At 44.0% G+C, this 17,226-nt stretch overlaps 1 protein-coding gene across 2 annotated transcripts in view; it reads right to left on the minus strand.

Moving 5' to 3' along the window:
- LOC115257165 (hemicentin-1) overlaps positions 1–17,226 on the minus strand; it is a 499,013-nt gene that overhangs the window by 73,675 nt on the left and 408,112 nt on the right. For both annotated transcript variants that reach the window (XM_062846043.1, XM_062846044.1), the window contains one exon: positions 10,060–10,190. In XM_062846043.1, coding sequence (XP_062702027.1) covers positions 10,060–10,190 — 131 coding nt within the window. The remainder of the gene's footprint in view (positions 1–10,059; positions 10,191–17,226) is intronic.

A 17,226-nucleotide genomic window follows, 5' to 3' on the forward strand; every position in this document is an offset into this window, starting at 1 on the left:
TACTCGTTGGAATTGGGTGCAAAAAAGATTTTTTCAACACAGCGGAGTTTAAAAGACATTATGTAATTTTTCTGACAAAATAAAATGACGGAAACGTGTTGTATGGTTTAATTAGATCTTAACTGTACGTGAAATCATAAAATTGAGTAATATTTTTTCTGTATTTACATGAATTATCCCGGCTAGGCGACATATTTTTCTGATAAAACTCTGTCTTCCTGATGATTCCTCCAATAGGGCTGACCCTCCTGAGGTAGTCATAACTTAGCTCATGATAGAACTAGCGGTTTTATCACAGCATTTGTTTGGTTTATGTTACGGCCACGAAATCTTTTGTTGGTTTTATGCATTGCCTTAAAGTTTTGTGAATTTGTTTACAAAAAAAATCTCTCCGACAACAACCGCAAATGCAAGTTTTATTGAAATGGTATATAATAAGTGATAAAACCAATTCATGTCTACTTGCAAGTCTTTAATTGAAGATGTTTAAAGCAGAAGTTATATGATAGTTTTATGAAACGCCAAAGGTTCAAAGTAAAAAACTACCACATAAACTAATTTAGAACAACTAGCTTTTGGACATGCTCGAATAAAACCAGGATAAAACATGAATAAACCTTCAAGGCATGCTGATTGTTACTTGGGTTGGCAAAATGTTCAGCTGGACATTAGTTGGCCATATAAGTTAATGTAGTTATTGTATATTTAATGTATAGTTAATGTAGTTCTGTTTAAGTCCTATAACTTTGCGAAAGAAAGTATGGTGCTATCATGGAATGCGCCTGAGATATTCGGCCATACTCCCAATTAGGAGCATCCTCATAAGCTCTGCCCACAAAGACTGCCGTGAAACAGGAATCCGTTTATTACGAGACCGCGTAGAATGAACGCATACAGTATGAGTCTATGCTGTACCGGCGGCTTGGTACTTAATGAGGCTATTCTAAGAATATTTTTGTTTCAGTTGTCTCCTCAGCTTAGTTTTCGACATTCCGAAGTCAAAAGACCCGAGCATCGGTGGAGACTTCAACGCCTGGGCGATTGAGTGGGGTAGCCGCTTGACTAACGCGAGAGGTTGGGCCTTACTCGAAGCTATGGCTAGACTAAACGTGGATGTCGCGAACGTAGGCGACAAAAAAACCTTCAGTAGGAATGGTGCAGAGTCCATCATTGATGTAACCTTCTGGAGCCCGGGTCTAAACCCTAGCTCGGACTGGAGGGTCGACGATGGATACACGCATAGCGACCATCTGGCGATTCGATGCAGAGTGGAACACGGAGGAAGACGGCCACAGCCGCAGGTCATCGACCATCATCGGGGAGTGCTGACCTCGCGATTCGATAAGCCGGTATTTGTGGAGCGATTGTTTATGGAGAGTAACACCGACGATCTATCCAGCGATGATCTTGTCGGAGCCCTAAGCTGTGCATGTGACGCCGCTATGCCAAGGCGATCCCTACCCAGAAATGGACGCAAACCGGTGTACTGGTGGTGTCCAGAAATCGCAGAACTGCGCGCATCCTGTTTAAGAGCTAGAAGGAGGATGCAAAGGACTCGTACCGATGAGGATAGAATTGAACGAAGCGAGGCCTACAGGGCGGCTAAACTGGCACTGAATAAAGAGATTAAGACTCGTAAGCGGGCGTGCTTCGAAAATCTCTGCCAAGCAGCCAACACGACCCCATGGGGTAATGCCTACAGAGTAGTCATGGCCAAAACGAAGGGCGCGTCAGTACCCCCAGAACGCTCCCAGAGATGCTGCAAAAGATCGTGGAAACGCTGTTCCCGCGCCACGATACAAGACCATGGGCCCCCGTTCCCTATAGCCAAACCGGCCATAGCGAGGTAGCCCCGGTGACGAACGACGAACTCATTGCAATAGTGAAGTCGCTTAAGTTGAACAAGGCTCCGGGTCCGGACGGTATCTCGACATTAGCCATCGGCCATCGAGGCTAAGCCTGACATGTTCAGAATGGCTATACAGATGTGCCTAGACAGAGGCGAATTTCCGGAGAGGTGGAAAAGGCAAAGATTGGTTCTACTGCCCAAACCCGGGAAGCCACCTGGCGACCCGTCGGCATACAGACCTATCTGCCTGCTGGACACCACCGGAAAACTGTTGGAACGGATCATTCTGTCGAGGCTGATGGTCTATACCGAGAAACCCGATGACTCTGGTCTCTCGGATAACCAGTTCGGCTTCCGGAAGGGTCGATCGACGGTGGACGCTATTAGGGCTGTAACCAAAACGGCCGAGATAGCGCTCCAAAAGAAGCGAACAGGAAATCCGCCATTGCGCGGTCGTCACGCTGGACGTTAAGAATGCGTTCAACAGCGTCAGCTGGACCGCCATTGAGTGCGCAATACACCACCTAGGAGTCCCGGTTAGCCTATGCCGGATATCGGAGAGCTACTTCCAGAATAGAGTGCTAATCTATGACACCGAGGAAGGCGAGAGGAGCTACAAAATCATCGCAGGGGTACCGCAGGAGTCCATCTTGGGCCCGGTACTATGGAACGCGGCGTATGATGGTGTATTGAGGCTCAAACTTCCACCGGGCGTAAAGCTGGTCGGCTTCGCCGATGATATTACCCTCGTGGTATACGGCGAGTCGATAGAGGAAGTGGAACTGACAGCAACTCACGCAATTGGCATAGTGGAGGATTGGATAAGATCGAGACATTTGGCACTCGCGCACCACAAAACGGAGGTGGTGGTGGTAAACAACCGCAAGTCTGAACAGCAGGCAGTGGTCACCACAGGTGGATGCACGATCAACTCTAAGCGCTCACTGAAGCAATTGGAGGTCATGATCGACGATAAGCTGAAATTCGGAAGCCACGTAGAATATGCCCGCAAAAGGGCAAGCATGGCGATAATGGCATTGTCAAAGATAATGTCAAACAGCTCGGCAATAGTCTCGAGTAAGCGTAAGCTGCTCGCGGCAGTAGCGGTCTCCATACTACGGTATGGCGCCGCACACAGGCTCATACCGAGCGTGTCCAAGTGGATGAGCAGGCCCCATGGCGAGGTGAATTTTCACTTGGCTCAATTTCTGTCAGGCCATGGGTGCTTTAGGTGGTATCTGCACAGATTCGGACACGCAGACTCCCCCGCATAGGGGAAGTGCTCCGCCGTGAGCGAAACTTTATCGGTTTAGACGGCGACGAGCTGGTAGCGGTGCTCTCACGTGCGTGTGATGCGACCATGCCTAGGCGAGTCCACCCTATAAATGGGAGGCCACCGGCTTACTGGTGGACCGACGCGATTGCGGACCTGCGCCGCGCCTGCCTACGGGCTAGGCGGCGGATGCAGCGAGCACGATCAGAGGAAGAGCGAAACGAACGGCGGGTGGTGTTCGCCGCTGCAAAAGCCGCGCTCAAGACCGAGATAAGAGCAAGCAAAAAGGCCTGCTTCGAGGGTCTCTGTCAGTGTGCCAATACGAACCCGTGGGGTGACGCCTACAGGATCGTTATGGCCAAGACGAGAGGTGTGATGGCTCCTACAGAGCAATCTTCAGAGATGTTGGAGGGGATCATTGGAGGGCTTTTTCCGCGTCATGATCCAAGTCCTTGGCCTCCTTTCGTAGGACAGCCGGGGACTGGGGTTGGCGATGAGGAGAGGGTCACCGATGCGGAACTTGCGGGGATAGCTAAGTCCCTTAGCGTAGGTAAGGCCCCAGGTCCGGACGGAGTTCCGAACCTGGCCTTAAAAGTAGCTATTGCAGAGGCTCCCGAGATGTTCAGGTCTGCTATGCAGAAATGCCTGGACGAGGGAGTTTTCCCAGAAGCTTGGAAGAGGCAGAGCCTGGTACTATTGCCAAAGGCGGGGAAACCACCCGGAGACCCCTCGGCATATAGACCAATATGCTTGATTGACACGGCGGGGAAGGTGCTCGAAAAGATCATCCTCAATAGAATGTTGCGGTTCACCGAGGGCGAAAATGGTCTTTCGAGTAACCAGTACGGCTTCCGGAAGGGGAGGTCCACCGTAGACGCTATCTTGTCGGTTACAAAAACCGCCGAGAAAGCACTCGAGCCTAAGAGGAGGGGAATTCGATTTTGCGCGGTAATGACTCTGGATGTAAGGAATGCGTTTAAAAGCGCCAGCTGGTCTGCTATTGCCGATGCGCTCTTGCGTCTGGGGATACCGGAGTACCTGTACAAGATTCTCGGAAGTTACTTTCAGAATCGCGTACTAGTCTACGACACGGAGGTGGGTCGGAAGTGCTTTCACATAACCTCAGGAGTCCCGCAAGGTTCCATCCTGGGTCCGGTGTTATGGAATGTCATGTACGATGAGGTGTTGAGGTTAGAGTATCCAGTGGGCAGTGTTGCATTTGAACTGAACGCGAGCCAAAAATGATCTGAACGCGTTCAATTTTTTGAACGTGAACGCAGTAAACATTGAACTTGCGTGTCAGAGCTTTTCACTGCTCAAGAACGCCCGTTCAGATCCCCATTCGGCTCAATGTTCTAATGCACTATTCTATCGATATGTAAAGCTAATGAATCGGTCCAGTCGTCCAGAGCTCCGTAGAAATCAGACTTCATGGAACATGGCCCTTTACTGTACCACATAATACCATATTAGTAATACGTAAATGCATTGCATTGTGGGCGTGATTGTGGGGTTGGGAAGGGAGCGGATCGAAACGTCCGGGGTGACAACGCCTCGGTCCTTGGATGCTTGGATGCGTCATCATATCCTCCTATACGCCTTCGCTCCTAGGACTTTGTGACGCATTTATATACACTCGTTGTTGCACGGAAAAATGCGCCATACGACTTAGGACATTGTGGCATCGGGCATCAAGATTCTGCACCGAAAGGATTATCCGCAATCCACGGTGACCGGACCGGTTCCCCCTCACAATAGAAGGTCAGATTCTGAATCCAATGAGCCCAAGATTGCAAGAGTTGGCGAAAAAATGGCAGAAATATAACCATTTCAGTTTAGCGGGTACCAGGGTACCATGTTAGCATGTTGGCATTATACTGGTGTAGTTCTTGCTCATTGTTCAAGGTGCGTTCAATTTCGAGCTCGCACGCGTTCCAAATTTTGAACTGAACAATGTTCAAATCGTTCTGATCGCCGCGTGCCGAATTTGAACATGAACGCAAATTGATCGCGTTCAAATGCAACACTGCCAGTGGGAGTGGTGATTGTCGGATTTGCCGACGACATTACGCTCGAAGTCTACGGTGAAACGATCGAGGAGGTAAAGTTGACTACCAACCCCTCGATCAAGGTTGTGGAGGCGTGGATGCTGTCCAGGAAACTGGAGCTGGCTCACCACAAGACAGAGGTGACGGTTGTTAACAACCTGAAGTCGGAGCAGCAGACGGAGATCAGTGCAGGAGAGTGTACTATCCTGTCAAAGCGCTCCGTCAAACACTTGGGCGTGATGATCGACGATAAGCTTACCTTCGGTAGCCACGTCGATTATGCCTGTAAAAGAGCCTCCACAGCTATCGCGGCACTGTCCCGGATGATGTCCAATAGCTCTGCGGTGTACGCCAGTAAGCGCAAGCTTCTGGCTAGTGTTGCTACGTCCATACTTAGGTATGGCGGCCCGGTGTGGGGCACCGCGCTAAGTACTAAATGCTACCGACGGAAGCTGGAAAGTACTTACAGGCTTATGTGCCTGAGGGTTGCGAGCGCGTACCGTACCGTGTCACACGACGCTCTCTGCGTCATTACTGGTATGGTGCCTATCAGCATTCTTATCAGTGAGGACATGGAGTGCTTCGAAATGCGCGGCACAAGAGGCATACGCAGGATGGCCTCTATGGTCAAATGGCAGCGCGCGTGGGACAGTTCCATCAAAGGAAGGTGGACCCATAGGTTGATACCGAGGGTAGATAGGGATTAATAGGCGCCATGGGGAAGTTAAATTCCACCTGACACAGGTCCTTACAGGTCATGGTTGCTTCCGACAGTATCTACACCGTTTCGGGCATGCGGATTCTCCCGAATGCCCAGTGTGCAATGGTTTAGAGGAAACGGCGAAACACGTTTTGTTCGTGTGCCCGCGTTTTCGCACAATGCGTGACCGCATGCTTGCCACATGCAGAGAGGACACAACTCCGGACAACTTGGTCCAGAGGATGTGTAGGGATGAGTTTGGCTGGAACGCCGTTTCAACGGCTATTACCCACATCGTCTGGGAACTACAGAGGAGGTGGCGCGTAGACTCGGAGAATGGCTAGTCCAGATGCAGTACAAGAGGTGGTCCAGGGGTTCGGAGTCGGCTTCGTAGGTCATACCGGTGCCCTGCGGTCGAGATCGACCCTTACAGCGATTAAGTGGCCGCGGAGAGGAAGTCCCGGTAGCGGTGCTGTCGTGGCGTCGGTCTACTGGGTTGAATCCAAGCCCGCGGTTGGAAAGGGGTCCCCGGCAAGGGTCGGGGCAGGTGGAGACCCTGCCGTCAGCAACCTTCTGGTGCAGCTGATAGGGCCTGAAGGGTAATGATACCCTTGCCTTCAGCAGGTCAGATCGGTTTGCATGTGGGCATCAGTTCTTGATGTCCGCTCAGCAGTAGGGCGCGGGCGGGGTTGACTCTGCCCGCCTTCCGAGGACAAAGGGAGTGGCGAGGACCACTCGGGAAACTGGCTAAGCGCCAGCATGCTACCGTGATGGACTCTACAAAGCGAGTCATCGATGTTCGTTGCTGCAGGCTACGCAGCTAACCTTGTGGGTGCGATGTGCACTAGCCCCTCTCTGAAGCAATACCTTCTTGGTGGTTCCGGAGAGACGTAGGGTTTGGCGACCATAGGAATGGTTTAGTGCGTACGAGGAGAGAGTAGTCCTGGATTTTACTTTTGTTGTAGAAGACGGCCTGTCAGACCTACACTACCCTAACCTTCTGTTAGTGTGTCTGTTGAGCAGATTATCCCCCTATGGTTTAGAAGGAAAAAAAAAAGACTCCTCCGCATCTCCGGAATGTGCAGACTGCGACGAGACCGCGGAGCATGTGCTCTTTGAATGTCCACGTATGCGGTAGAGAACATTGTTGAAAGGATGTGTATGGGGGCGGACAAGTGGGACTCCGTTACTTCCACGGTTTTTCGAATCGTACTTGAACTACAGAGTAAATGGCGAGCCGAACAACAGCTAGTTGAGTTGGCCCCCCTTCCCCATCTAGGAGCTTGAGTTCAACGGGTAGTCTAAGTACTAGCCAGGACCCGTGTAAACTTTTTGGTAGTCATCATCTTCGATAATTAAATGGCAAACTAACCTCTCGGTTGGAGGGTCAAGACAGAATTGATTTATTCAGTTCTCCAAAATTATTCTGACACTTATTTAGTTCGGAGACACTTGAATGCACTTATGTATTGTTATGTATTTGTGGGACTTCTAATGGTTTCGGCTTGCAGTCACAGAAATAAGCGTTGGTTCTGTTATTTCATCGCCGACGTTTCGATCCTTGGGTTTGGATCTTCTTCAGGGCTCGGCCAAACCCGAGGATCGAAACGTCGGCGATGAAATAACAGAATAAACGCTTATTTCTGTGACTGCAAGCCGAAACCATTAGAAGTCCCACCAAAATCAGTCATCCAAGAAACAAGTTATGTATTTGATCACCAATCAGTGGTCGATACCGAAAAAGAGAATATTCAGAGAGAGAGATACGGAGAAGGCTAATTGCGCCAAACCGAATTGCGCTTGGCGACCACACGCTGTTTGCGTGTTCAGAATGTAATATGATCCCAGCCTATTTCTTGCCGGGTCAGGCTTTAAGTCATCGAACTGCTTTATGGGCTCATATTCATACGCTGCATAAATCAGTTCAATGGCATTGTAAAACGTTTGCTATTTTCTTTGTGGGGTGCCGCTAGAGTGGTCCCTTAAAATTTGGAAATGGGATTTGCTAACATGTGGGATGCACATGCCACACCCGAAGCCTCCAGGGGAGAGTGAACAACTTAAGGCGGTAGCTGGTGGAACGCTTACTATTAGAGTGTACTCATGTACGGTCCCCCCCTTCTCGAAATCATCCCTAACGGGCGTACCGCGAAGGTAAGGAAGAGAGAGAATGAGTTTTTAGTGGGTCGATCCCCGCATCACCCGAGGAACCACCTCTTGGGTATCTGTTGCAGATTTTTTCATTCTATATAAAAAAAGACACATAGTGTTCTTTATACATACTCATCATTTGATTTATACACAGATAAAAATAGTGAGATTTACACGTCATGTAAACTTCATTTCAGTCATTTAAACTTAATGTTATGATGGTTTACATGATATATCATGTAAATTTGTGTTGTATGTCATGTAAACACTCAGAGTCATGCTGATTTACATGACATATAATGGAAGTTTACATGATATTTTATGACTTTTACATGATATCCCTCGCTCCAATTATGTGCATCATATGTCACAGAACTTTACACTCCTTTTTCGATCTGTGTAGGTCTTAACATGGTATATTTAGTACGATAGTGTAGTGTAGTAGAAAAAATACTGCGATTTCAAAATTGACGAGGATGCATTAAAATCCGTAGGTTAACCAGAAAGAAATTCTACTACTGTTTCTGAAATACTCATTGCTGTAATGCTATCGAGGGAAATGTAAGCAGTAGACCTCAACCTTAAATCCCTCTCGAACCGTCGTTTGTGGCTTATCAGCTCATTATGGAGCAGTTTGCGGACCACGTAACATAGACCATGAAATTGGCCTTGCTCGTGACTCCTTCCTCATCGCAAGACGAAAAATGCTCCCTACTAATTTTCGAAGTGCCTGCTTCAGCACCATATCTCTCAAACGACTGATCCAATTACATCAATCCTCCGGTGATGGGAAATCAAACAACCGTGAGCTTTCTTTTTACGCCTTCTTTTCTCTTCGTAGCCTCGGCAGTAAAGGAATCCAGCTGGGTGCCGTGAATAAAAAGCAATAACTGCCAAAAGCTCTTCTTGGGGGAAAACTCTAAGAGCTGGGATGGTACTTTGTGACTTACTGGAGAAAAGAACAAAAGCCAGAGTCAATCTATCAACGGCTTTAAAACCGGAAAAGTTGGGGAACAGTCGTGTGATTCCTTCATCCATCCCTGGCTGGTTGCTATTCTCCGGTTGATATCCCCAAATCATGCCGAGCTGCGGGGAAAAAACAAAAGCACCGAAGGAGAAAAGCTGCTCTTCACACGCTGTAAGCCACTTCAACTTTACCAAGAGGAGGGGCATTAAAGTCTCACCTACTCGACTCGCGACGATATATGAGAGAATGTTTCGATGCCCTACCGTGGAAGTGCTTTTTTTCTTCCTTAGGAATAACATGAAAGTACAATACATAAGCGTGCGCAGGATTCACGGTTAAATTTCGCCGAATACTTTTTCTTCTTCTCGTTGTGACGGTTTTACTGTGACAAAGTCTTCTCAGCTTAATGCCTCAGTAGCACTTCAACAGTAATTAATTGATAGTTTTTTTTTCACATGTGTATATCGTGTGACAGACACAAAGATGCCCAAGGAAGTAAAGGAAATTTCGATTACGAAAAGTTCCTGATCCGATCGGGAATCAAACCCGTCAACCTCAGCTTGGTCTTATTGGAACCCACGTGCTCATCGCTTCAGTTACACGGTCACTCCATTTTATCGTCGATTTTGCACGTCACTGTATCAACGGTTGCACTACTTTCATGTCTTATTTTCCTCTCATAAAAGGGGAAGACAGTCAGTATTAAGACACTTCTTTTCTTTCGACAATAGTGTGTGCCTTCTTCCACTCATATGCATTCCTCTCTGATTGCCTGAAACTGTTTAAACTGTAACTGTATCATCTGTTGAATTTGATTTTATCAATTAAATGATTTTTTAAATCAATCTTGCTAGTAATCTATTCAGGCATTGATGCATTTGGAGATTCAAAAGAGCATATAATGAAATAGGATTTAACATTATTAAAATTACTTGTCGCACTAATGACTACCTTTCCCTGTTTTCCTTGCCACAGTGTGTCCTTATTCCCATTGTCTTGCTCCCATGCTTGATTTATGCGGTTACTGGTGCAGGGTAATTTTATATTATTTTACATGCATTATATACTTACGTTATGATACCACGCCAGTTTGTACGGTTTCGGATTCGACTGTATGTGGCAGTCGAAGTATATATCATCGCCCTCCTTGATGTCGTCTGGGTTTAACGATGATCCCATTTTTAGCGTAACAATTGGCGTGTCTGCGGGAGAAGAAATAAAACAAGCTCTTAGACAGTGTCTGTGTGTAGTCAAGTGCGACGTGATAACAGCTCGGATTAGCATTTCGAAAAACGATGCGACATCAGGGAAACTGCTCTCCAGGTTTCGTTGATGGTTGGTAATTCCGTATCTTGATGGGTGCTGTGGGTGGAGTATGTTGCGATAGAGGCAGTGATGGATACAAATAGATCTGAAGAAAAAGATTCTACGGTTGCTTTTTGTATCTAACATTGAGCAGAAGTAGACCAATTCAACCAATTGCGGTGTAACCGTTTTGAAAGTAGCATAACACAAAAAAAAAATCAGCAAACCATACTCCATTACCGATAACTTCAAGATGATAACCAAAGTTGTAAGTGGCTTTAACTCAAGAATTATTTATTAAATTCTATATATTTCAATAAGGTGTTTGATAAGATAAATGTTGTTCACTTTTAATGAAAACACGCAGTTGAAGTAAGTGAAATAAATTTTCTGCGCTATATAACGAAAGCTCACAAACAACTATTCGCATACTATGGCGCAAGTCTAGCAATAGTGTTCAACAGACATTTCGGGATATCATAGAACAAAAAACTGCTTTCCATTACCACCGCCCTCGCACCGTAAAAACGTTAGCTCAAATTGTGAGAAAAATATGGGTGTCGGTCTGAAATAGAGGGAAAGGCAATGAAGGGTGCACCGTAATATTTATGTGGGTCGCTCTATTTCAGATATATTTTTTTATGTGCAAAAGAATGCGGTTGGTTGCCGGGTTTATCCGTTCTTGAACAATAGTGTGTAGCCATTGGAATGACAATTTCCATTTTTTTGGCCCTTGCTTACTGGCAGCAAGGGTGACTTTCTTTTTTTTTCAGTTAAACATATGCATGGGAAAATGCAAAAAAGGCGAGGATAGTGTCATTTAGCATAGCGTAATCATCGTCAAAAAGCTATTGCACTTGAATGTTTTGTCATATTTTTGCAAAGGTCGAGCAGCTCTGTGAGTACTTCTTTTCAATTAAGGATTTTTTTGTAGAAGATCTGCTTTGGCACAAGTCCTCAAAGTTTTTTTTATTCTTAATTATTGCGGTATGTACAATTTTGTTGAAATCTAAATTGTTCCTGGATGATGCAGCCCGGTGTAGTTACTTTGTCGTGATTGCTAGTCTGTTTTATAACTGTTACACTACATGACATGAATGAATTGTTCTGTAGTTTTATGAGTCGTGTATATGTATTGCTATTGGCCTGCTCACAAAAACAATTATTTCAGCTCCGAACTAATTCACTTCAAACAAACGAGTTTTTCTGCGCACATTATCCAAAAATATTTTTTGGCATACACTTCTGGAAACTTTAAAATGTTACAAAAAACGACAAAGAACATTACCTGATTAATTATATTAAATGCAATAACAAGCATTTAGGGCTGTGCATATGTGTTAAAATCCATGCTTCCATACCTTCATTAAAATCAAGCGTATGTGGTATGGTTTTTTTTTTTCAAAGCGATACGAAACGAAACGATATGCATTTTTTTTTTCTACGATGCGATACAAAATGAAACGCATTTCAAGCATGTTTCGTGAGGTCGATACGAAATCCGAAATAACTCGAAATTTTTCGAAATGTAAAAAAATCGTATGAGTTTCTCTGCTGGTCCACTAGATGTTATGTGTGCTGTCCGTTGCCTAGGCATAGTCTGTACAATCTCTGTCTAACGACGGAGTGAATTGTATTTCTATAAAACATTTGCTTTCTAGGTTTTATTTGCTACAGTATTGCATTTTTTACAATTTAGAATTGACAAGACACAAACATCTGTAGCGATTCAGCTGCAAGTTCTATCGTATAAGTCTGGAGTCCATTGTTTATTGTGGAGCGGACCTGGCGTGATGCTTAAGGTTGAAGGATTCGTCATTGACATAATCGTCATCATTGAAAATTCAAAAGCAGTTCTCGCTCAAAACATGAATGTTTACATTGAAAAAGTATTCGCTGTACTCCATTCTGCACCTGCAATACAGTGAATACATTTTCACTGCGTACATTTTAGCTTTGAACGAGAAAACTGCTTTCAAATTTTCAATGAGGACGATTATGTCAATGACGAATCCTTCAACCTTAAAGTGCATGCCTTTCACGCCAAGAAATTGGGATCGAGTCCCTTTCCTGACAAACTCACACAATGTGTATTCTTCTACCATAAGTCCTTGGGTTAACTATTTTCTTTAAAACAGATTTTCTGGCTGATATTTTTTTTAATTTCTATCTTAAAAAAAGAACCAACACCTCCCCCCCCTTCAAAAGGTTTTGGCTGAATTTCGCATTTGGAGGGGCAAAAAAAATATTTCTCAATATCGGGTGTTGTTTCTTTAACAAATCCGATGAGATTTAATATTTTTTAGATTTTTTATTTTTAACCCAGCCCCCCCCCCCCTCCCTCAACCGGCCAAAGAGTAGTGTTTGAAATGGTTTGAAAGTATGTTATTAATTCTTGAAAAAATAATGTCCACCTCTTTCACCTGACATTAGGGGAATGTTGGGAAATAAGCGGATTAAATGCAGCTATCGTACATTATTTTTACCGAAATTTAGCATGGAAATTTACTGAGCAGTAGAATTTGTCTTTTCATTTCACTTTGTTTGACATTTTCACATAGATTTCGTTTCCTAAAATATTCATGAACACTCTTCGGACATTTTTGACTTTCTCGTGCACCAAGGTGTACCGAAAGGCTATATGTTCACTCCAAAAACGAAAATTTGATAGAGCCTCCGGAGGGGTCAAGTCTTATATACCAATCGACTCAGCTCGACGAATTGAGGTGATGTCTGTGTGTGTGTATGTGTGTGTGTGTATGTGTGTATGTTAGTATGGGACAAACATCAAATTCTCGCTCCAGTTGACTTTTTTGATTCCATTTAGGTCCCATATAACCTGTACAAAATTTCAGCGCAATCGGTGAGACTATAATTTAGCGCAAGCGGTTCAAAGTTTTCATAGGATTTACTATGGGAAAAGTTACACTTTCAGTTAAAAAATCTCAGAGGTCGCCCCTTATCTTGTTAATTCAAATCGATTAACGCTTCTTGTAGAAAAATCATTTATGAAATTTTCCTTCGAAGACCGCAAAACGATTGGATGCTTGTGGAAAAAGTTATTGATTTATTACCGATTAGTGATCCAACGAACGGCTTTTCGTTTTGTTTTATTAGCAGCACTGTAGCTGCTGCCTTGGCTGCTGCTGTTTCGGGGGGTGGTGATGCCGCCACCCCATGCAGCAACGGCAGCAGCAGTGCTGCTGATAAAACAAAACGAAAAGCCGTTCGTTGGATCACTAATCGGTAATAAATCAATAACTTTTTCCACAAGCATCCAATCGTTTTGCGGTCTTCGAAGGAAAGTTTCATAAATTATTTTTCTACAAGAAGCGTTAATCGATTTGAATTAAGGAGACAAAGAACGACCTCTTTGATTTTTTGTTTGAAAATGTAACTTTTCCCATAGTAAATCCTATGCAAACTTTTAACCACTTGCGCTAAATTATAGTTTCACCGATTGCGCTGAAATTTTGTACAGGTTATATGGGCCCTAAATGGGATCTAAAAAGTCGACTGGAGCGAGGATTTATTTTTTTCCATACCAGCATGTCCCATACTAGTGTATGTGTGTATGTGTACAAAAAAAACTCACATCACTTTTTGGCAGTAAACCTCAACCGATTTTAATGACCGACGGTTCATTCGACGCGGAATCTGGTCCCATTGTTTCCTATTGAAAATGGTTCAGATCGGTCCAGCCGTTCCGGAGTTATGGCCATTTAGGTGTTCCGGACCGGTACCTCAGAAAGGGGCCAGATATGAAAACGCTACAAACCCATCCATGCGGCATATCAAACAGCGGCATTTTCGATAACTTGATGAATGGTATGCAGAAAAATAGTCTCAGACCATATCTGAACCGGTAGTGTCCCGGAACCGGTTCCGGGTGTCCCGCCGGAAGTGACCAAAGTGACAAAGACATAAAAGTGAACTAAACCCATGCATTCGACACATCAAACCACGGCTTTTTCGAAAACGTGATGAACAGTAAGCAGGAAAACATTCTCAAACCTTATCGGAACCGGTAGTGTTCCGGAACCGGCTGCAAATGTCCTGCCCGAAGTGGCCAAGTATAAAAGTTAACCAAACCCATGCATGCGACATATTAAATAGTGGCTTTTTTTTATATTCCTGATGAACAGTGAGCAGGATAATATTCTCAGAGCATATCTGAACCGGTTGTGTCCCGGAACCGGTTCCGGGTGTCCCGCCGGAAGTGGCCAAATATAAAATTGAACTAAAACCATGCATGCGACATATCAAACCGCAGCTTTTTCGATAACCTGATGAACAGTAAGCAGGAAAGCATTCTCAAACCATATCGCAACCGGTTCCAGATGTTCCGCCGGAGGTGGCAAAGTATAAAAGTTAATTAAACCCATGCAAGCGACATATCAAATAGTGTTTTTTTTTATATCCTGATGAACAGTAAGCAGGAAAATATTTTCAGAACATATCTGAATCGGTTGTGATCCGGAACCGGTTCGGGGTGTCCCGCCGGAAATGGTCAAATATAAAAGGGAATCAAACCCATGCAAGCGACACATCAAATAGCGGATTTTTAGGCATCTTGATTTGGCAAAACAAGTTTCTGGCCATATTGGGGACAAGCGATAGTGTTCCGCAACCGATTACGGTTGCCCCATCGGAAGTGGTCAAATGTAAAGGAGAACCAAACCCATAAATTCAACACATTAAATGACTTTTTAGGCAAGCTGATGAACGGTTAACAATAAAAAAATCATAGACCATACTTTGGAAAACCAAAAGTGTGCCGAAACCGGTTCCAGGTGCCCCGACGGAAGTTTTAAGTGACCAAATGTAGAAAAGATCCAAACGCTGCGTATAATAACGGCTTCTTCGATAACGCGAAGAACGGTCAGCAAGAAAATAGTCTCAGGCCAGTAGTGTTCCGGAACCTGATTGAAGGGCCTCGTCGGAACTGGCGAAATGCACAAATCAACCAAACCCATACATGCATTACATCAATTTGCGAATTTTTAGGAAAACTGACTAATAATTTGCATGAAACTAGTCTAAGACAACATCAGGGACAATCGGTAAGTGGTAAAACGTGAACCGAAAGTGATAAATGTGAAATTGGACCAAACCTATGCGTGTCGTACCATAAAACCACTTTAATTCGACAATGATTGCTGTCAAATTACCTGGGTAAACTTTTAATTCGATAAACTAACATTTTTTTTAGTTTTGTTTATTTGATTGTATGATTTGTTTTTGAACACAAATCTTACAGATATTGTGGTGGTACGAATTGATAGCTTGTTCATTTTACGATTGTTGGCTTTCGAGGTTCACTGCGGTTGATCACCAAACGGATCAGGTGGCGGAAAGCACCAAATTAGAACTGCACGAGGAGCCACTGCGGCTGTGAGTAAGATCACAATATCGTATCATTCGTATTTACAGTGTATTACACTGTGACATTTGATCATTTTGACAGTTACGGGGTTTGACAGTACATCAAATAGAAGCTTTTTTTATAACTTCTTCTTCTTTATGGCTCGACGTTCACAATAGAACTTGGCCTGCCCCTCTTCTACTTAGCGTTCTTTAGAGCACGTCCACAGTTATTAATTGAAGGGCTTTTTTGCCTGCCATTGCATGAATTTGTATATTGTGAGGCATGTTCAATGATACACTATGCCCAGGAAGTCGAGAAAATGTTCCCGACCGGAACAGGAATGAAACCCGCCGTTTCCGGATTGTCGATTCATAGCTCTAAACACTAGGCCAACTGGGGACCCTTTTTTGATAACTCTATGATTCATAAGAACATAGACTCAGACCATATTTTAGACAACCGGTAGTGATGATATGATGATGATGATATTGTTCTACCATCTATTGTAGCAAGGCAGCTGCCTATAGCACTGGAATAATCTGAAAAGCGATTTGATCAAGATTGTGCTGTTGTTAGTGGTCATTCATTCTCCTGTATGAAGGGCCAAAAAGGGTTGTGCGGACCCGCAAGCAGAGACACTTGCGCGACAACCGGTAGTGTCCCGAAACTAGTTCTGGGTGTCCCACTGGAACTTGGAAGTGGTCAAATGTAAAAGTGATCTGTACCACCCATGTATAAGATAACTCAAATCGTGTTTTTTAGGTAACCTGATGTACGTTAGCAATGATATTGCCTCAGACTATATTTGGGAGACCCGGTGGTGCTCCGGAACCTGTTTCAGAAAGTAACCAAATGTACCATACGACAAACCACATCACGGCTTTTTTAATAACCCGAGCAGAGTAAAAAAGCTCAATAATAGCATATTTTGATATGGACAACAAAAAGTGATATTTGTTTGTTTGAAATAAGAGGTAAAAGTACTAAAAATAATATCTCAATTTTACTCCTGGAACATCTTCATCATAGCACATTTAGCGGTAAGATCTGGCCAATAGCAGTGAGCTATTTGATTGATCTTCAAATATCATATTTTGCTATTGGACAGATGATTCAAGAACAAATTTTTGCTATTATTTTCAGTACTTTTACCTCTTATCTCAAACAAACCAATATCACATTTTGATCGTCAGTACTTGAACTCTGCCCGGGAACCTGAGGAACGGTTATTTATTTATTTATTTATTGTCGTCAATCAAACGTAGACCAGTTTCAATACATTTCATGCTTAATATCTATTTATACATATTTTATAGTTATAATTGTTATTAGTTCAATTTTTTTTATCATTCTTCATATAAAGGCTACATCTATCTGCTATTTTATTTAGCTTATAAGATTTCGAATGTTTTGAAAATGTTTCTTCAACTGCGTTCTAGTCATATTTAGGTCAATCATTTCACAATGTCGATTATAAGTGTACATCATTTGATTTAACGGCCCATATTTTGCATAATCAGCATGATGACGTTCCGCTGCAAACAAATTTCTCTCACGTAGATGCC

The sequence above is a fragment of the Aedes albopictus genome, chromosome 1, assembly GCF_035046485.1.
Source record: "Aedes albopictus strain Foshan chromosome 1, AalbF5, whole genome shotgun sequence".
Taxonomy (NCBI): domain Eukaryota; kingdom Metazoa; phylum Arthropoda; class Insecta; order Diptera; family Culicidae; genus Aedes; species Aedes albopictus.